The 21,402-nt window shown below is 38.9% G+C and overlaps 1 protein-coding gene across 2 annotated transcripts in view; it reads right to left on the bottom strand.

The window, feature by feature from the left end:
• Window positions 1–5,437: 5,437 nt before the first annotated feature.
• Window positions 5,438–21,402, bottom strand: part of LOC115445404 (hemicentin-1) — a 66,295-nt gene continuing 50,330 nt past the window's right edge. The window contains exons 4-11 of one of the 2 annotated variants that reach the window (XM_030171653.2): window positions 19,077–19,273; window positions 14,148–15,302; window positions 12,978–13,570; window positions 12,552–12,755; window positions 12,205–12,406; window positions 7,120–7,503; window positions 5,766–6,086; window positions 5,438–5,709 (exon numbers count right to left, since the gene is read on the bottom strand). In XM_030171653.2, coding sequence (XP_030027513.2) covers window positions 5,510–5,709; window positions 5,766–6,086; window positions 7,120–7,503; window positions 12,205–12,406; window positions 12,552–12,755; window positions 12,978–13,570; window positions 14,148–15,302; window positions 19,077–19,273 — 3,256 coding nt within the window. In that variant the 3' untranslated portion in view covers window positions 5,438–5,509. The remainder of the gene's footprint in view (window positions 5,710–5,765; window positions 6,087–7,119; window positions 7,504–12,204; window positions 12,407–12,551; window positions 12,756–12,977; window positions 13,571–14,147; window positions 15,303–19,076; window positions 19,274–21,402) is intronic. The other variant, XM_030171654.2, reaches the window with a different exon arrangement.

The following is a 21,402-nucleotide window of genomic DNA, read 5'->3' as shown; positions in this document are numbered from 1 at the left end:
CCAACATGTTCAAGACGTAAAAATGGCACTAAGACATATTGAAATAATAAATGAAATCACAAACAATATTCTTAAAAATATATTGTCAGAAAATATGTATCCTGTGTTATCAAATAAGTATTTTTTGACAATTTAAGATCCTTTTTAAATTTAAATTCAGCGCGTTTGTCCATTGCCGCTGTCCCTAATACCCTGGGGCATTTTGAATTAGTAATATATTATCTAAAGTCAAATATAGTTATAATTTCAAAATGCTTTAAGAATATTTTCCGCAAAAATAATTATTTTTGGAAAATCGCTAAGACGTACAACACATCGTCCAATTTGCATATGCAAGTTCAAGTATTATTAGAAATAGATTTGAATAATGTGTTACATTGCCTTGTTTTACAAAAATGTCCATCAGCTTTTAGATTAGTGGCGAAATGCGTGAGTTGTAACCCAGGAGGTTCAGTGTTACATTAACGTCTGTGCATCACCGCCGGTAATGTCGGTCGTTGTGAATTAGTTGAAAAGTTTCTAGTATTGCTGGCATTTCAGTTGACCATATACGATCCGAACAGAATTCCTCCTAGTTTAAGCAACCGTAAGATGGCACGGCATAACCACAGAACGCGGATTCATATTAATGTATATGTATTCCGTCACTATTTCGGCACTAACGCGTCGTATTTCGTTGCTGGTGGACCTAGAAAAACGCTCTTATTTCATATCAAAATCTGAACAAGTTAACAAAAGCATGGGTGTTCATGTGATTTCATTTATTTATTACAAATAGTTTTGGGGTGATAATAAATGTAATAACAACAAAGATGTCACGTAACTAATATTATAAGTACAATATAAAACTTAAGTATACATTGGAGAATATGTTGCACATTCAGATAACTTAGTCTTAAATATATAGCAAAAATTAATCATCACGTTTATTTAACCTTAGAGCAGCCCTTAATATCATGATACCACAAATTTCAAAAAGTTTGAATAAGTCTTGATTGAGGTCATAAAATTCATAGATGAAAATAATTGTGGACCGTTATATTTACAAGTAGAGCAAATTAGATGTAAAAAAAATTATATTGTAGTGAATTTATGATGTGATTTTGGTACTCATTGGACTTTAATAAATTATATGTTTAGATAGAGTGGCGCGCTGCTATAACACTGAAACAAATAGGCCGACTGTTATAAGCTAGTGTGCGTCATACGCTGTCCTTGCATAATTCTGCTTAGCCTTGTGTCCATGTATACGGATACGGTTCCCACTAAAATGAGGTGAAAATAATGATCATATAATACAAAAAAAAAATTGACCCGAATAAAATATTTAAATTCTGTGATTATAATCTAGTAAATAATAATAGAGGTTTTATTAAATTTATCTACACAAGTCCTAAATCCCATTTATTTTATAACACCTAAAATGTTCGGACCATTTTGCTTAGATGACGCTTCGGTGCCGCCACACATTTGAAAACATCATTTTTTTTATGTGTAAGTGTAAAATTACACCATAATTATGATAAAATTATTTTAAAAAGAAATGCTGTTTTCATAAACTGGCAACCCAAAATATTTACGAACTTAGAAGATTTATTTAAAGATATATATATATCAACGATCCTAGGTGACACTAATCGTCATTTTAGTCGACCTTTGTAGTTTCTGGCACTTTAAAGTCACATACCGATATTTTCGAGCAATTTAAATCCAGGTGTAAACACAGTAACAATTCGAAGCGCACTGAGCGCGGGAAGGGTATCTAGGGGTTGAACAAAACACCTCAATTTTTTTCGACATGTTTAAAGCTTTCATTGTCTATCTAGATATATTCTTAATCAAAGACTACGGAATTCAAGTATTATTATTCCAAAAACACGGGGACCTTCAGAGAATTTGGAATAAGTATAATTTTTTTTCACGCAGGACCTAAACAAATATCATACTATTTAAAAATTGTTTAAAGGAAAATTACTTATTTACAAAACTTCAGATGGAATTCGCCGCGACGGGCCGCACCGAATGACCACTGCGGCCCCTTTATAGTTTTTTGTTCATCCTCACCACGATCGAATGACGAAAATCATAAGGCAATAAACAAGTTACGAAAACGTAAGGGAAATATTACTTAGTAAGGATCATCCACATCACAGTAATTTATTTTAAATGTAATCGTTTATACTAGATATGAAGCTTAGTGGTAAGGGTAGGCATTCTTAATACGAATTACAGTAAACTTTTATGTTGTAAACCAGTGAATATTCCAGGATCCAGTAAGTAATAAATGTAATATTGTATACCATAAAAATATAAATAAATTTCTTAAACAACTAATATAGCAGTTAAAATAAATCACGGTGTAAAATCATAAAAATAATCTTCAATGTTATGAGGCATAAACATTAACATTTTAAGTATCTGGCATGAATATCTACCACGGCGGCCAATCTCAACAGAGATCAGCCAGATACGCAGGAGATATTATAGTGCACAAGTGTGTGCGCAATACACAGGTGCAGTCTCTGTTCCTTCACTCTCATGGTGCGGTGAGACGGCCATCCGACATGACCGGAGAGAGATCAGGCGCAGGACCGACGGCTTTACGTGCTTTCCGAACCACAGGCTTATCACACCGCCAACTTCCTGACTCCGAGCTGTAGTAGTAGTTATTTTTAAGATAGAAAAACCCAGTCACATTTATTTGGCCCGACCCGGGATTCGAACCCAGGACCTCAGCACTGTAGTCGTATTTGTAACGTGTACAATAACAACTACGCCACTGAGGCAGTCATAACCTATATAAAAATCATGTGGCTCATGATTTGACAAAATTAAATTCTTATTAGGAACGCTATCGAATGGTGTAATGATATTTTTTTTGTCAAAATCAACGGATTCGATTCCTGGTTAAGGAAAACAGTTTTATAAAATATAATAATGCAGTTTTTCAAAAAAATCAATATTCGTAATCAGCAATTGAACCCGTTGATCTTGACAAATGAAGCACATTGAATCATTACAGAATTCGATAGTGTCAATAATAAAGAACAAATTCTAGGAGGAAAATCACTACTTACGGGAACTTCAAAGAATGAAGAACTTCATTACCCTATAAATATTTAAAGAGAGAAACTATAGAAGTTCAAAATATAAAAAATAAACTCTTGGTATAGGTTGTGGCCTGGTTACATGGTATAACTTCATTCATCAACTCTAAATATTAAATTCTCAGATATTGAAATAATAAAATAGGTGACAAACATTTTGTACTAAAGAATTACATGATTTTTTAAAATGTAAGAGTCGCTTAAGACTTGCGACCCTTCAGCCAGTTCTGCATTATCGTATTCAGATAGGTATCTCTAAAAAAATATTAAAACAATGTTTTATATTGCTTTAAACACCTTCCCAAAAAAATCCGTTAGCTCTCCATATCACTTAAAATAAGTTGAACTGATGTAAGTGGCGATTCTTTAAAAACAAACAATCAAGAAATAATTACCGAAAACACTCCGTAATCGTAGGTATGAAGTACTCACATATTTTATAGGTAAGAATAGTAATGTACTTTAGAGGCAGTTTTAATGTTATTACTAAATTCAAGTAATTATGGCTTACAACTATATGATGAACAACTTTAAGTCACGTGTGTATGGCAATGTTTGTGTGAACTGAATTGTGTTGTGATAGTCATTTACATCATCAAACTTGTGGCACGTGGAGGCTGTAAGAAACGCTATGTAACCGACATTAAGATCATTATCCATGTAATGTTCAATTCATATAATTTCGGATAAATCACAAGGCGTCCATTTCGGAGAGCGTGATGTAAACGGCTTTTTTTGTTTTGTCGACCTGCTCGACGCTCACACAACCACCAAATGTCACAACATTTCTACTATCACAATTGACTTAGCAATCACAATTTAAAATTTCGATGATTAATCTTAAATACGCATATATAATAAAGTCTCCCTAGCATACTATCTTTAACGTGTACCTGAATGTGCTTCAGTGTCTTGTGAGTATTTAAATCGAGAAAACTCGAATTAAATTCCAAAACATTTTATTTATATTCAACTTGCTATAATATAATTTACCCTGTGCAAGTGTGTTTGTAAAAGGGAAGTATAATGTATATGTTGATATCCATATAATGATTTCCAAACAATTTGCTAAGCCAGTTAAGTAAACAACTTATAAATAAACATATCAAAAGGGGCATTCCACGTGAAGCGGGCACGCATAAAAATTCGATGTCTCAGATTTTCGTAATATTTGATTGTTATCCTATATATGTATTTTCAAAGAAAAAAAATCATTTTTTAATTTCCAAAAATACAATAAAAAAGTTCATTAAATGAAGCATTTATTTCATTGCTTTATTTATTTTATTGTAACATTTAAAAACTTGATAATTGGATTCGAAGTGCCATATACCAACCAGACTTTATACTTTAAAAATATTTTGTATCTGGATCGAGAACATATACAGGTATAACATAATGAAATATTACGAAAATCTGAGACATCGAGTTTTTTTGCGTGCCCGCTTCACGTGGAATTCCCCAAAAGTTACAAACACTGTAGCATGAATTCATTAGAGGAAAGTGATAATATTTAAGCACGAGAATATCAGCCTTCAATAATAGTGATTGTTGAAAACCAAAATGTGTTTAGATATACTACACAATATTTGCAAAACAAATATAGCTCAGTAAAGCGATATTCTGCCGAGTAATAATTATAATTGTGGAATGGTTTTCGACTAGCGTAGGTATATACTAAAAAACAGTACGTGACCTCAAGATTTGGTCCAGACAACAAATACGGAGTATATTTGAACGAGCTCTAACACAGATTTGCATCAAACAGTTAAATCAAAGTACATCATGTTCCGTTACCGGTAAAATCAAAGTCCGTTTTGGGTGCTGACTGCTGACCAATAATTGTGATGTCGCGCCGGGTGCGGCGGGTGCAGCGGGTGCGGCGGCCGCGCCGGGTGCGGCGGGTGCAGCGGGTGCGGCGGCCGCGCCGGGTGCGGCGGGTGCAGCGGGTGCGGCGGCCGCGCCGGGTGCGGCGGGTGCAGCGGGTGCGGCGGCCGCGCCGGGTGCGGCGGGTGCAGCGGGTGCGGCGGCCGCGCCGGGTGCGGCGGGTGCAGCGGGTGCGGCGGCCGCGCCGGGTGCGGCGGGTGCAGCGGGTGCGGCGGCCGCGCCGGGTGCGGCGGGTGCAGCGGGTGCGGCGGCCGCGCCGGGTGCGGCGGGTGCAGCGGGTGCGGCGGCCGCGCCGGGTGCGGCGGGTGCAGCGGGTGCGGCGGCCGCGCCGGGTGCGGCGGGTGCAGCGGGTGCGGCGGCCGCGCCGGGTGCGGCGGGTGCAGCGGGTGCGGCGGCCGCGCCGGGTGCAGCGGGTGCAGCGGGTGCGGCGGCCGCGCCGGGTGCGGCGGGTGCAGCGGGTGCGGCGGCCGCGCGGGAGCGACGGGTGCGCCGGGTGCGGCGGCAGTCGCGGCGCCTCACACGATGATCTCGCGGATGACGCGGCGGCCGCGCGAGTTGGGCGTGGAGTAGCCGGACTCGAGCGACTCGTCGTAGCTGAGCGAGAGGTGCGGCGGCTTGTCGTCGGCGCCGGCGTCCTCGCCCGCGGCGCCCGCCTCGCCGTAGTCGGGCAGGCCGCTCACCTCGTGGTACGGCGACTCTGCACAATCGTCGTACACTACATACAACATGAAACAAGACGCGGGCGTGCGGCGCGACGGAGTGGGGACTCACCGATGTGCTGGTCGATGCGCGGCTTCTTGGGCTTGTGCACGGAGGCGTAGGGGTCGGAGCAGTACTCCTGGCGCGAGGGGTTCTGGCTGGCGCGCGCGTAGTCGGCGGGCGCGGGAGCCTGCGGCAGGTGCGAGTAGTGCGCGTAGTCCTCGAGCGCGCGGTAGCCGTGCTGCACGTACTCGTAGCCGGGCCGCTCCAGCATGGGCAGCGCCAGGCCGCCGTTGTGCGCCGCCATCTTCATCTGCCAGATGGAGTCCTGCGAGTTCACGCTGCCGCCGTTGTTGCTGTTTGTGTAACTGTTTTCCACTATCGTCATTGGCCCTGAAACAGTGGAACATGAAAACTCGTGCGTTTCATATCACCCGGTATAGGATCCGCGCAATTTGCGTAAATATCGCTTGAATGAAGAGTTACCTTCGATGACGACCGTAGCTAGTCCTTGTCGATAGCACGGGAGAAAATGTTTTAAATGAATAAAAAAAAGTCAAAACCATAAATATAATGCATCAATGAGCTTTAAAAACAAATGGTAAACAATTCAGTAGGTATAACAAATTAAAAAATAATTATTAAGTAACAATATCTATGAACTTTAAATATTTTTAAACACACGCACACGGTACGCCTTTGTCTCTGAATGGAAAGGCAGACCAGGTACTAACCGGACCGGGGAACCTACTTTTCGCCTTGTGTATTCTATTCCATGATTTGATAGGGGGCGACTCCAACGTCACATCGAGCGTGAATTCAAAACTCTAGACCGATACGGAGCAAAAAAACGTAACAACACTGCCCGATTTGGAATTCAAACCCGGACTCTCGGAGCGGTTTCGCACCGCACACGCAATGTCACCACGCCACCGAGGTCTTTTATTATTCCTTCGTGTAACCATTATTAATAAATATTGAAAAAGAATGAGGAGGTCCTCGTTGCCATTGATTTTTACAAATCCACGGAATGATATTATTATACTTAAACTAGAAACAGAACCTGTTGTTAGGGGTATTCTGTTGCCGCAGCCAGAAAATTATTTGCGAGATATTTTTTTTTTTGATTACTACAATATTGGCTTTTAATAACACTTAAAAATTATTTAGACATCAGATTCTGTTACACTTTTGGAACATTATAGAAACAGCATTTTACCAAATGTATAACGCGTTTTGGATATCAATTTTATAATTGATTCTACTAGGCTCGATAGATAACTATTTGTATCTGGAATTGGATTGCTAGCGGCAGGTCGCTACGAGAACTGTAAATATAAGTGAGAGCCCGAAGAGCCAACATAGCGCGCATGCGTCGCTACGGCCAATTCCTGGAACCAATAACATAAACTACTTAGATACTTACAGTCACAATTAGGCATGGATTGTCCGTGATGTAGTGATTGTGGTTTGTTATGTGCCGGAACCATGTGGTAAGGGTAGCCTTTGGTCCCATACATAGCGTTCTTGGAGTCATCTAATGGCAAATCCATAGAATGTTCTAAAGCCTTGTTCTCCATTCCCGTGCTGGGGTAGTATGGAGGCGGCGCCTGGTTCTGGACTATGGGAGTTGCCCTAATAGAGTCCATTTCGTAGTCTTTAGCCCTCTCCTTCTTGTTCTCTCTCCGTTTGCATCGACAGAACATCAGCAAAAGACCCAGACATACTATGAATACACAACATGAGAAAACTATCGCTAGCATAGTGGCTGTCGTGAGCGTTGATGCTTCTTTAACGTACGATTGGCCGACTGAAAACAATATTTATTATTATTAGAATATTGTAACGAACTCGTTCGAAAGAGTCGGAAATACAATTAGGGATATCTAGTAGGGGATGTATGGTAGGGAGACATGATATAATTTATACTTGTTATATAGCGATTAATTAAAGTTTTTATTTTGGGTAGTTGGTAACACTTTTTTGGCTTCCGGCAGTGTCACTGACAGAAAAGGCGTGCGACATTCATGAGCAAAACAATCACTTTAGTCTGTTTTTTATGAGGCAGTGTTACCGGCCCCCTCAGTCCATTAGTGCTTTAAGCTGATCATCTACGATCTGACTAGCACATGTTTTTATGTAAATGTCTACCATATAACCTTTAAAAAATAATCACGCATACGGAAATTGCATTAAAAAATCATTGAGAAAATTACAAAAGAATAGAATTGGAAAAAACGTTTTGAAAATTATTTTGTAGTCTAATAACCAATAGACCCAATTTATCAAAATCGACATTCTAGGAGCAATGCTGGAATTAAATGTAAAATGCAGTTAAAACTTTATATACGTAGGTATTATATGTATATAACATCATTATCCTTTCTTGCTTCTCAGTAGTTTGGTAAAAAAAAATCTATGTACAAGGTCATTCCAGAAATTACCGCGGCTGCTAAGATCAGACACCGCGCCAGACACGCACTGGTCCTTACGTCTATTACAACCTCTAGGTCGCCGAAAGAATTATTATTAATATTTGTCCGCTGTATCACATAAAACAATACCAACAGTAATGTCAGTAACTAGGTTATGCTCGCGGCTTCGGCCTCGTACATTACATCGTAATCCGTTGGGTAGTTTTTGAATTCATCACGTTCAGACAGACAAATGCAGGGGAGATTTTGCTTTTAAAATACATACATATTTTTTTTATTTTTAAAAGGAACAATTCTAGCATACATTATATTTGCATAACTTTAACTATTTACGCAGCGCACGCCAAGAAAGCTCTCCAAAACATACATACAGTTTTGTCACGTTTTTGCAACATTTTTCATTGATGCTCTGTTCCTATCGACATAGCCTGATGTTGTATAGCCTATAGTCTTCCTCGTTAATCGATAAATGGACAATCCAACACTAATATAATATTTCAATTAGATCTAGTGGTTCTTGAGATTAGCGCGTTCAAATAAACAAAACAAACTCTTCAGCATTATATAATTGTATCAATAATAACAGGCCACGTGAATTAATTTATTTCCTCAATAAATAAAAGCATACAGTTTAACAATCAGAGCAAATTTTAGATATATTTTCATGAAACTGTATGTGAGGAACGATATCTCTAACAAGATGAGTCGGTTATAGGTCTCCTGAGTAATAAAATAGCACAGCGTTAAAATTGACTTTATAATATCTGTTGTCAGAGAGATTATCGACAGATGAAAGGCTAATAGCTGATTAAGCATAATATTTAAGAAACGTGGTGACTGGAAGACTGCTTATTTTAGGTTGTTTAAACAATTAAAAAGCTATTAATGTGTAGCTATAGTATGCTATAGCTATTTATAGTATGTTATTGTAGTTTACTCTTGACACAATATGAACATTGAACAGCTCACTGTTAACAATGACGCTTATAAGCCCGGGCAATAGTTTTATCCTAGAATTATAAAGAGACCCTGGGGTAAGTATTTGGACTTGTCTGTAAGAAATCTAGACGTTTGTCCTAAAATTATAATGCTTTAGGTGTTTGAACGCGTAAACCTAAAAATACTGCTTTGATGCTTATATTTTTATTGCACTGGCAATAAGACTAATTTTATCCCGGAAACCGTTTTAAACGTGGATGGAACCGTGAGCAAAAGTTAATCTAGTTTGTTGTATGTTCTAGTTTTCAGTTGACGATCAACAACTTGATAAGTTTGGTCTAGTATGCAACATGGCGAAATCAAAGTTGAAAGTTCTTCATACTGGGTAAGTTAATATAACAACAACTGTATATTTGTGTACTGTGTCAGCCACTATGCAGTATGCACAAGTTTCTGTACGGATATGATCTACGACAAAATGTAGGTTAATTACTTGGACGGATTAATGTTTCACGTCAGTATTATAATTACTCAGTAAGCTTCTTGGAAAGATTATTGTTGTCGCAAAGGAGGAACACTTGGTGTAAATAAAGCATTTTTTATTAAATAATTTCGGGGTTAGGGATAAGAGATTAGGTTACTTAGACCGGCCGTCGTACGAAGTAGATGACTAAGTAAGAATGTGACTCGAAACACGTGACTGCCACACAAAAGTTGAATATACGTTTTTGTTTAGACCAAAGTATTAAACTTAACAAAAATATTATAATATGGTGGGTTAAACATTTTTAAAACATCTATTATAAATATATACCTTTAAATACTTATGTATTGTAGGATTTTTCCTATAAACCTTCATTACTACAGTTTTATTATGTTTTTAGTTATACCTGAAAATATTTGGTAGCGCACTTTACATTTCTGACGATAACTTCATGTGGCATGAATATCTATAAGTAACCAGGCGATCCCGTTTACATTTTTCACATATTTAAATTAATTTCGTACTGTATTCGTATATAATTTTATAATATAAAGTCAGCTGTAGATACGCTGCGAATGTTGTCGGATTTTGCCTCTGTCATAAAAAGGTCTGTTCGGCCAGTCGGGTATCACTGTGTTACAAAATAAACGGCGCGGCATCCTTTGCGCATTTCCAATCCCTTTCGCTTCAAAAAACCGGCCAAGTGCGAGTCGGACTTGTGCACCGAAGGTTCCGTACAAACCTGTAGGTATATTAGTAAAAGTTCACACATAGCGACAATCGAGCCATAGTTAAGGTATTTTTATTGCAAAATGACATCCATAACATTACAATATGGAAAGCTGGAGGAGCATATATTAAAGTCATAGATCTAAAAAATTAAGGTTTTCGGAATTTTTCCTTTATATGTGCTATAAAACCTTGATACATGCCAAGTTTCAAGATTCTAGGGCGACTGGAAGTACCCTTTACGTTTTGATTCCCTTGCGAGTACTTGCGAGTTTGAAAATATGCGGCCAAAATTGTTGTTTGTTTTGATTGCTTTGACATAGAAGTTTGATTTTGTTACAGCTTAAAGATATTATTGATTTGATTGAGTATTTGATATGAATTTCAATTTAATACCTCTACGCGTTCGTGAGGAAAAGGGTGTTGACAGACGGACAACAAAGTGATCCTATAAGGGTTCCGTTTTTCCTTTTGAGGTACGGAATCCTAAAAATACACCACATCCACAATTGTTCTTATGTTTAAGGCAGTGAAATGCTAGAAAGAATTTTAATTGTTTCAAGGGTTATTTGTGAATTCCTTTACGAATAGATATGTATATCACGCGATAATATAAAAACAAATACCGGTGAAGTATGCGTTTGAATCGCGACTTCGTAATTTCGTCTCATTACATATGTATATGTAGGTACTATGCATTGTCCTGATTTAAGCGATAATAATTTTACTTTGCGTTTGTTCAGTAAACACACTTAATAAATTGATTAATGACTTTCAGTAATTATTTAAACTCTATGCTGTAACACATGGTTAAATAACTCTAGTGCATATATCGAAATTGTAGGTTATTGGAAAGCGATTTCTATAGATGTGATTAATTCATAATTTAATTGAAATTTCGGTTCGGTTAACTCCACCTCAAGTCGAGCCACTATTCATACTATAAAGTCGAGTCTCGCGCTGCAGACAATATATTTGTGTAATAAGCTAATGCCTTCTCAATAAAGTCATTTCTTACTATAAGAATACGTAAAATTAACCAGGACAAACGGATACTGAAAGATATGATCCAAAAACAACAGTCACCAAGCCTTTATACCTCGAAGGGGTAGGCATAGGTGAAACCATGGAATCCATTTTTGCCAAGCGTGTTCCATTCTATGGTATGATAGGAGGCGATCCTATCGCCGCATTATATCTTAGTGGTGAATCTAGTGGTCCAAATTCGACCATCGAATGTTAAATATGTATTTGTATTACGTATTATACATACATTTATTATTACTGAACTCCGCTATATGAACCTTAATCATTGCATACAACTCTGTGCGCGAAATGTGTTTTAAATACAAGGTGGACAAGTTTTTCCTGTGGTAATATAATATAGCTATTAGCCAATATTGTTGTATCTCAATATTAGTCAATCACAACGGCCCTATGGTTACGCACTGCGAAGGCTGAAATGCTATTAGCACTGAGAAACAGAACAGACTTGCTATCACAGCTTTACTCCGTCCTTAGATGAAAACGTCTATGAATAAGGTTAGTCGTTTAATTATAATTGTTCTATAAGGTCGATCAAATATTTCATTACGTTATGAATGGGTTACAATCCACCTATATATGTATAATTGAGCCAATAATATTATAATAATACTAGCTTTGTGAACTTGCGTTTATTCGGTTTGTGCCAGTGACAAATCTATACTATTATATATGAAGCTGAAGAGTTTGTTTGAGTTTGTTTAATTAAAAAAAAAATGTAGTTTTGGATAGCCCATTTATCGAGTAAGGCTATATAACATCGCGTTATAACCAATAGGTAAAAGCTAGTACGTAACGTAAGTAGCTTATTTGGATGCCCTATCTTCCTGTGCAAAATCGTAACACATCTAAACAGTTTCACTTTTATAATAATACTCACTTTCAGCTTCTGTGTAATCGCTGCAGACCTCCTGGTTTATTTGCAGGCACAGTTTGATTCTGACTCGTGGGTTGAGCTCATCCAGCGGTGGGACGGTCATGTGCCTGCCCGAAGATCTGCTGGACTTGTTGGGCAGCTCCAGAATAGCCTCCTGCTCAGTTGACGATGATCCCGACAGCCGTAGCGGTACTGTGTCCACCACCTACAACGTTTTATATAACACACACTGTAATATATTTTAAGGTATGTATAAAGGAGTATGCATATTATTCAAGAATTTTGTGGGTAACAAAATGTTATAATTAAAGATTTTTTTATAATGATTGAAATGTATAATATAATCATACCTGCCAACCGGTGGCACCGCCAACATTGGCCAGTCCTTCCACCACGCCCACGATGGATAGACACGTGGGCACCACCGTGAATACAATCATGCGACTGCTCGGGTCGTACGTCACTTGCTCCGGTGCCGCTATTTTGTCCACTTTCGTGGTCACCGTAATCTCATTTGAAAAGTTACTCTGCCCCTTAGTATTCACCGCCTTCACCTGTCATCGGAAAGCACCAGTAAATAAAAGAGATCAGACATCTCCTAGATTCATAATACACAAAGCACATACTGCACAAAACTAAAACTAAAACGGCGCACGCCTTCATTTACCTTAAACACATACGTCAGATGCTGGCGGTAGCGATAAAAAGGAAACAAACGGTAAGTTAGTGAACGTCAACATCGTACAAAAGGAACACGGACGTGACGCGGCTCGTACCTTGAAGGAGTAGGAGGTGTGCTGGTCGAGGCGCGTGACGTTGCAGGGGTTGGCGCGGCCGCAGTCGTACTCGCTCCAGTCGTGCGGCGCGGCGCGCTCGGCGCAGGGCGCGGCGGCGGGCGCGGCGGCGGGCGCGGCGGGCGCGGCGGCGCCGGGCGCCACGCGGCGGTAGCGCACGAAGTACTTGGTGCTGGCGAGCCCTCCGTCGAAGCCGGCGTCCCAGGCCAGCGTGACGTAGGCGGGCGCGAGCTGGCGGGCGGCGAGCGCGCGCGGCGCGTCGGGCGCGCCCTTGGGCTGCAGGCGGACCTGCGGCCGGATGTTGCCGAGCGAGTTCTTCACTTTGCAGTGGTAGTCGCCGTAGTCTTGCGGCTTCACGTTCTTGATCTTGAGGACGCTGCGGTAGGAGTCGTTGTTGTCGGTGGTAGTGTTGATCTCGTAGTGTCCGTCGGACGACATCTGCAGCGGCGCCGTGTTGGAACCGTAGAACCATTGAAATTCAGGTTTCGGGTACGCTTGTACCCTACACAGTATTTCTGCCGTTTCCATCACGTCGAATGCCACTTTCTTTTGTTGTCGTATGGCTATAGGTTCGTCTGCAAAAGGAATATAATAATTAGTCAACAAACACTCTCTCAAAGAAACTTTAATTTACTAAAGAAATGAGACATTTATTAAAATCGGGCCTTCTTAATCATTCGAATGCAATTAAACTAAGCGAAAATGATAATCAATTTAACTGTCAATCACGTTGCTACAATAAAACCTCGGTATTAATAATACTTGAAAAGACTTATTACAAATGATTGTTGGAATATAATGGAATACGTGGAAGTTTCTCAATTTCCTTTCAACTGACTCGTTGACATGTTAACATTTGTTGCATAATGTATCAGAGAGTCTACTGTAAAAGTTTAATGCCCCTTTTATAAACGAGAAATGTGAATTTATGCAAATAGAAAGTTTATAATGTTTCCGCTCTGCTACTTTTTTATTCTTTTACTAAGACAACATAAAATAACAACAAGAATACCTACTTTATCCGTCGGCAGAGTATTATGTGTGTAACATTCTCCACAATCTTTTGTGACGGGTAACAATCGACATTGTACAACATGACTTGCATTTCCCTTAAAATTAATGTCGTTTTAAAATAACAAATTTAATACGTACGTTCGATTCGTAGATGCATGGTGGACTCGACTTTTTTAACTTCATTTTCAAAATTACACGAATATATGCCTCTGTCCTCCGGTAACAATTCGTTGCCGTTGGGTCGCGCTTTTCCGTTAAATTTGAGTGTACTCTGAACGTTATAGACAGCATTGCGGCCTTCCGTGATTTCGCTTTTGACTTCGTACAGATTGGCGTCCGGTTTGATCTCGGAGCCGTCCTTGTACCACCTGACCTCCGGGCGCGGCTTGCCGAGCGCGCTGCACGAGGCGGAGAAGTCCTGCTCGCCCGCGCGCTTGGTCATGTGCGGCTGCAGCTTGGCCTGGAAGCGCGGCGGCTGGTGCACCTCCAGCACCACGGACGCCAGCTCGCCGTGGCCCAGCTCGTTGGTGGCCTGGCAGTGGTACACGCCCTCGCTGCCGAGGTGAGCGCTGGGGATGGTGTACTTGTTGCCGGTGGCGAGCACGGCGGGCTTGGCGTCGGAGGAGTCGATGTCGCGGAACCAGCGGTACTGCGGCGCGGGCCAGCCGGGCGGCTTGGCGCTGCAGGTGAGCGTGACGCCGGTGCCCTCCTGCGCCACGGGCCGGTCGGGGCTGACGCGCGCGCGGCCCGGCTTGTGGCGCACGAGCACGGCCACCGACGCGCTGTTGGCGCGCTCCACTCTCTTGCCGTTGCTTGAGGATATCACGTTGACGGCGCGGCACACGTACGTGCCGGCCGTGTCAGCGTTCACCCTGCTCAAACTCAATGTGTTCCCGTTCTGGTGAAAGTCTGGCTTCTCTTCCATAGTCCACTCGATGGAAGTAGGTTCGGGATTTGCGGAAACTTCGCATCGGATTTCGACGTTGCCGCCTTCTTCCGCCTCGTACGTTTTTGATTCCACAGTGACGCTGGGCGGGAATAGTACGTCAAGATATATTTCTTTCTCACCGGGCCGCCCGAGCCCGTTGTCCGCTGTGCACGTGTATTTGCCCGCATCCTGTACAGTCACACCTTGTATAGTGTGAGTGAAGGAATTGGCAATGTATTTGCCGTTCCGAGTCCACCGCACACTGCTTACTTTAGGCTTAGCGTCTACTTTACAATCCATCGTAGCAGTGCCGTCGATTTCTACTCGTAATGGATTTTCAGGTCCAACTTCTACTCGTGGAAAGTCTAAAACAAAAGATTTCTAAATAAGTAACACATAACAATTTAATATAATTGTTTGGATATTACGAATACACTTTGAAAAATAAATACAATTTGAATAATAGATTTGGAAATCCCACCGGTGCCATGGCTTTTACAACACAATAATAACTCTGATACATACCAAAAATAATTTCGATATTATTCCTAACTCCCAAAAATTATCTTCCAACTTATCTTTGTATACATATATTACGTATTTAACCACCATAATGAATTACTTTTCAAAAATCCTTTCCACTACTGACCTACGTTAATGAAATAACTCGCGTCTAATATTTCGTGCCCATACACACCGTATATATATAAAGCTATGTTGTGCGTTAGATTTACTCCTCTAGGATAAATATAATCAATAATGTTTTATATCTTTATATTTAAAGTATTACGTTTGAAATCATGTTGTTGCATAATGCACCAAATGCGCGTTATTCAACACAAGCGATGTTTGTTAAATTCGCTGTCGAAATGGAACGTTATTTCTACCGAATCTGTAGTTTAAAAATAATGTATATCTCCGTGAAGCGCATGCACAGTGTCTATTAAACAGCGCAAGCCGTTTATTCATTCATCACTCCATGATTCTGTTTATTTGATCCAGTGTGCAATCCCCGCGATGCGTAGCGGATGTGTCTGCGTGGCTTCGACCCAATAATAAACATGTTTACAATAATTCTCGGAATTAAAACAGACTGCACCATCGGTTCCTGTTTTTCATTCGATCAAACGTAGCTTTTAGTCCACTCGCAACATGTTTCGTGCACGTGAAGAAAATTTATTTATCCGCGTTCAACTTTTCACATACAAGTTTAACATTAACCTAGCTAGTACTGCTTGTTTATGGTTTAGCTCACTTCGAACTTTTTGGATTAGCTTAATTATTGTTGACTGACACAATATTTGTTCTTAGTTCGGTTATGTAATATTATAAATGGGAAAATGTCTGGATGCTTGTTAGAAGTAAATGCAGGAAAAACTGCACAGATTTCGGTGAAATTTGGCATACGAGTAGACCATGACGTGGATAAACACATCTACTATCTATGACAGGCTACTTTCCAGGTAATTTGCTGCTATGTAAAGTATTGAAATTTTTTAATCTGATTTTTAAATAAATCGCTCTGGTGCCGTTCTGTGTTATAGGGACTTTTGACATCAACAAGTTATAAGTCTTTTAATTTCGGTAGAAGGGGTAAGTAATAAGAAACAGAAAAGAGGCGCAATACCCACGTGTGACGTCATAGGGCATTACGACGCGTGCGAAAGAAAGAGATGAAGCGATATCCCCACTTCGCACCCACTTCGGCACATAGTAATATTTGAAATATGAATTACTGGCTCTTTTTTTTAACCAATTATAATGCAGTTTTCGCAGGAGGGTTTCTTTTTCGTATTATTAACCATTACATATAGAAAAATGTACAAAATCAAACACAGGCCGGTCCCCTATTATAATTTTGTGCTACATGTTGCGAACACGGAAGACTAAAACATCAAATATTTAAATATAGCTTATAATTAATCTTTCTTGGTGACATCGCAACCAAACGTGAAAACAATACTAAAATCTGTATTTATAAGTATTTATTCCCTTTGTATACTTATCCGTTTGTTACTTAGCTATTAAAAGTAATGTCATAATATAAAGACAATATAGATTAGTACCCGCCAGTGCATTATGATTTAGTTCTGTGGATTGTAGTACTGATCCTCTCTGGCAATCATGTCGACTATTAATCAAGCATCAAAATGTTTCTTTATATAGACCAATCCTTTCATAAACGAAGTTATTTAAATCTAGGAAGGATTTGAATAAATGCTTATCCGTTCTTTTGCTACATCAGTAATGTTATTTACATGCAATAATACGTATAACATATTGACGTTTTGATTTTACGTAACGGATAAATTTAGCGATCCGTATATTGCAGAAATCCCTCTTAGCAGCACATTGAAATGGTTATTCCTGTGAATCTTACCAAGTAAATAGTCAGTCCGCCAGGCTCCTTGTTAAGCAATTTCCACAACGCGGTAATGGCACTACAGTTGAGAATAGCACTAATTTATATTAGCGTTACTATGTTTATATTTAAATTAAAGGATATATAAAGTTATTTATACCAATAATATGTAAATAAAACTCCACAGTTAACAGTACATTTAAGCGATATAACGTTGAATTAATTATTTTTAAAAAGATTTGTAATCATCTCAGTTATATTTAACAACGAATTTTAATAGTTTAAATAAATAAATATATCCTTGGCTACGCTAATTATGTTTTTAGAATAGTTCAGATCATTTTTGTTCAGAACTGATAATGAGTTAAAACAACAAACGAAGAGGAAAAAATTATCTTATCACGTTTACAAACTATTAGCCTTTCCCACGCCTCCGCCCGTGTGATGAACTTTATCTGCTACATTTAGGTAAAACAGTTAACAAAAGTTTTCAACAATTTTGCAGCAAAAGAAAGTTACACACGAAATATAATTTTATCCAGAAGCGTCCAACCATTATGATGTTATTGCGCGGCAAACATTTTAACTTTTTCAATTATAATGGCCCATTTTGTTTAAGAATTGTACTTAGACTATTATATAAGACAAGTAGAACCTTCTTTTTTTTATTCAGCATTTTCTAACAGTTCCTGTATCACTCTATCGCGTGGTCCCCGTAATTAGTTACGGAAAGTAGGTATTTAGCTGGTTTTTACATTTCGTATGCCATGTCTACTCCTTCTAAAGACGCAGTCCCGGACAAGTTGTATTACGCTAACATTTTAAACGTGTTTCACAGGGATGTGGATGTCGTCTGACGAACTTAAGATGTAGCACAAGATAAACATATCCCCAACTATCGTAGTAAATAACTTGCAAGTAGTTAAGCGTCTGACCTTTCTCGTTAAAAGTTTGTAAACAAGCCGTGCAAGACCATACGCCAAGGAGCAAAGTTCAGCTTCTAAAGTTCATTGAGGTTATTTGCCCAGAGCCTTTGCGTTTCCTTGATGGCCCGTAGCTGTGCTCAGGGAGCGCTGTATCCGAGGCGGCATTTACACGCGGAATGAAACCTCACACAAACATCATCCCTCATTTCCTCTTACACTGGCAGCGTTTGTAACTGTTTGACGGTATTCCATATTCGGATGGAGCGTTGGATTTTATTTTAAATGGAGATTAGTTCTTTATATCACAGCATTTAATATTGTATTAAGATTTGTTATATTCGTGTATTAGATTAAAAGTAGCTTATAAAGAAAATTTGTGTACTGGTTACATTTAGAAAAAATAAAATACGACCACCGACGCTTTACGAAGTCTGCAGTCGCTGAATACTTTGAAAAAGGCTCCTACCATTATTTGAGACTAGATAAGCCACAAATCCTTGCCAAAGAACACAGATTCCTGCCTAGCATGATCCGCGAGGCTATTTAAATTAAAAAAACATCCTAATTTTCAATAGGGAAGATGTTGGAAGCTTGCACAAGCCTGGGATACAGTTCTACATTTAATTAAATCGGAACCCAAAGGACCGCCTGCCAGACTTCAAGACACTGTGAACACATTCTGCGTGGATCGGACCACCAACAGCTAAAAATTAAAAAAGTTGTATATTTGTAAAATGTAGGTAGATATTGTAACTCTGACCCCCCCCCCCCCCCGTGACCATGAAGGCTGCAGTCTTCGAAACATCAGGCAGACATTGACTTTAAAAATCAGATAAATGAAATGTACTTACAATTAACACTGAGTTCAACAGTGGCGTCGAGCTGTTGTCCCTCGGGCATGGCGCGGTTCCACACCACACAGCGGAAGGTGGCGCCGTCATCCTCCTTCGTCGGGTTGAGCTTCAGGGTCGCCACCGTCGGCTCCGCGCGTGTCTTCGCGTGCGTCATTGTCGTCTCCAGCGGATACACTGAGCCGTCGCGATACCACCTAATCCAATAAACTCTTTTTAAGTCAAGTTTGCACACTATTATTATTATATACATACACACACTCATCTATAGGGGTAGACAGAGACTATTGAGTGGCGCAAGCTATGATCTGACTTCACCTCTACCGCCTCTTCCACATTCCCAAGTCTTCCCATGCCTTTATAACCGAACTATTATATGGGTATAACTACGATCTTTACTACGGTATCACTCAAAATTTATTTAAATTTTCGTTTGGTAATATCTTAACCTTAATATTTAAGGGCAATTTTAGGGGTTCTAACCGTCTGAAGGAGACGAAGGATCTGGCACGAAATCAAATATACCGAGGTATTATGATTCAAATAATATTTTGTTATACTATACATTTTCATTATATATCTATTGAGTGTTTATATAATACTAGCTTTTGCCCGGAGCTCCGCCAGCGAGATAAGGTTTTCCGGGATTAAAGTTCTGCTTTAAATTTTCCCGTGCCAATAAGCCTATAGTATTCGGGAATAATTTAGCTAAATGTAAGCTATTAGTGAAAGAATTTGCAAAACCGGTTCAGTATTTCCAACGATTAGCCCCTACAAACTAGTAAAGTTACAAAGTTTTATTCTTTATAATATTAGTAAGTATAGATTGACTAATATTGTAAAAGAAAATGCTAATGACAATTATTACAATAGGTACATCGATCTTAATGGTGAGACGGCAAACTGTGAACAGTTCAGAAAGTACAAAGTTCGTTTTTGATTTTATATTTATTTTGCTTATGTTCTACAACAAACACCAATTATAATTGTTTCTCGAACGACGTTGTTTTGAAAATGTATCACTTGTTTTCTATAAGTACCTAGTCACAGCACTATTTTAAGTGATCATGACATTCCCTACATGCCTAGCATTGCCTAAGGCAAGAAGCACTATAACACAAAAAGACATTTAACAAAGATGTAAACAGGTATTTTGGTAATTCATTTCGTATCTACAGTCTACACATAAAGACAGGCTTAACAAAGCGGCCTATATTTATGTAAGATACACCTCATAATGGAATTTAAAATTTAAAGAGGAAGGTTCCAAGTTTCTCGTTTCACTAACTTTACCTTTCTTACCTTTGGCTGCTACCATTTTGGGGCAGGTAAAGCTCACTTGATTTTCTTATTTATTAACAGCCTTACCGTGTTACTTTAGCGCATCAATTATTCTACGTCAAGCATCCGACTAACTTTGATAAATATTTAAAATATTTAGCTTACAAATAAAGTACAGATAATGTATAATATATATGTATAAGATATGTGGAACATTTAATTTCTTCGTGTTATTTATCTCAAATGAACAAAGGTTTTTCTTTTGCTGCTTGAGACATAAGAGTAAATACTCTTATTAAAAGGAATTAACACAAAGAGATTTAAGCTCGCAGGAACATCAGTTTAGCAAGTTACATTCTAAGGAAATAACAACATGCTGAGGATGGGAAAATATCTACGTGACCCAAATTTAGATGTGCCCTTTAGATATGTGACAATAGTTTATTTAGCTTCCGGTAAGACATAGTAAATAGATAAATGTGGAGACAAATTCAAACTTTGGTACTTATTATCAACCAACGGTGAATAAAAATAAAGTTAGATCATCCAGGATGTAGTAACGACGCACAGTGGTAAAGTTTGTATGGGACCGCGGAAAAAACTATTTTTGAGGAAGATATGAATTGAAATCGGTATTTTATGGTTAGTTTTACTTATTATATTTATTATTATATAACATACATATAAGTGTATAATTTATACAAGTGTTAAAAATGAATAAAAATTATATAAATTTAATGCTGGAACTATGCATATGCTACGGGCATTTATAATATAGATACATAATAATTTGCCACTTTTTACAATCAAATTTTGTTATTGAGTTTATATAGAAAGCATAAAAATAATGAAATAAAAAAGGAAACAAATATTACTAGGCTTATTACTAACTCTGTATGATGAAAATAGATAATTTTTATAATTATTAATTATAAATTACTATTATTGACAACTACTTTTTATTAATTATTTTCAGTAACTAATGCTTTAACTTCATCATTTAAGGACATTTTTTTATGTGGTTACAATTTTGAAGCTATAAATG

The sequence above is a fragment of the Manduca sexta genome, chromosome 24 (assembly GCF_014839805.1).
Source record: "Manduca sexta isolate Smith_Timp_Sample1 chromosome 24, JHU_Msex_v1.0, whole genome shotgun sequence".
NCBI classification, from domain to species: domain Eukaryota; kingdom Metazoa; phylum Arthropoda; class Insecta; order Lepidoptera; family Sphingidae; genus Manduca; species Manduca sexta.
The sequence above is the reverse complement of the archived record's forward strand: the minus strand, read 5'-3'. Positions and strand labels throughout refer to the sequence as shown.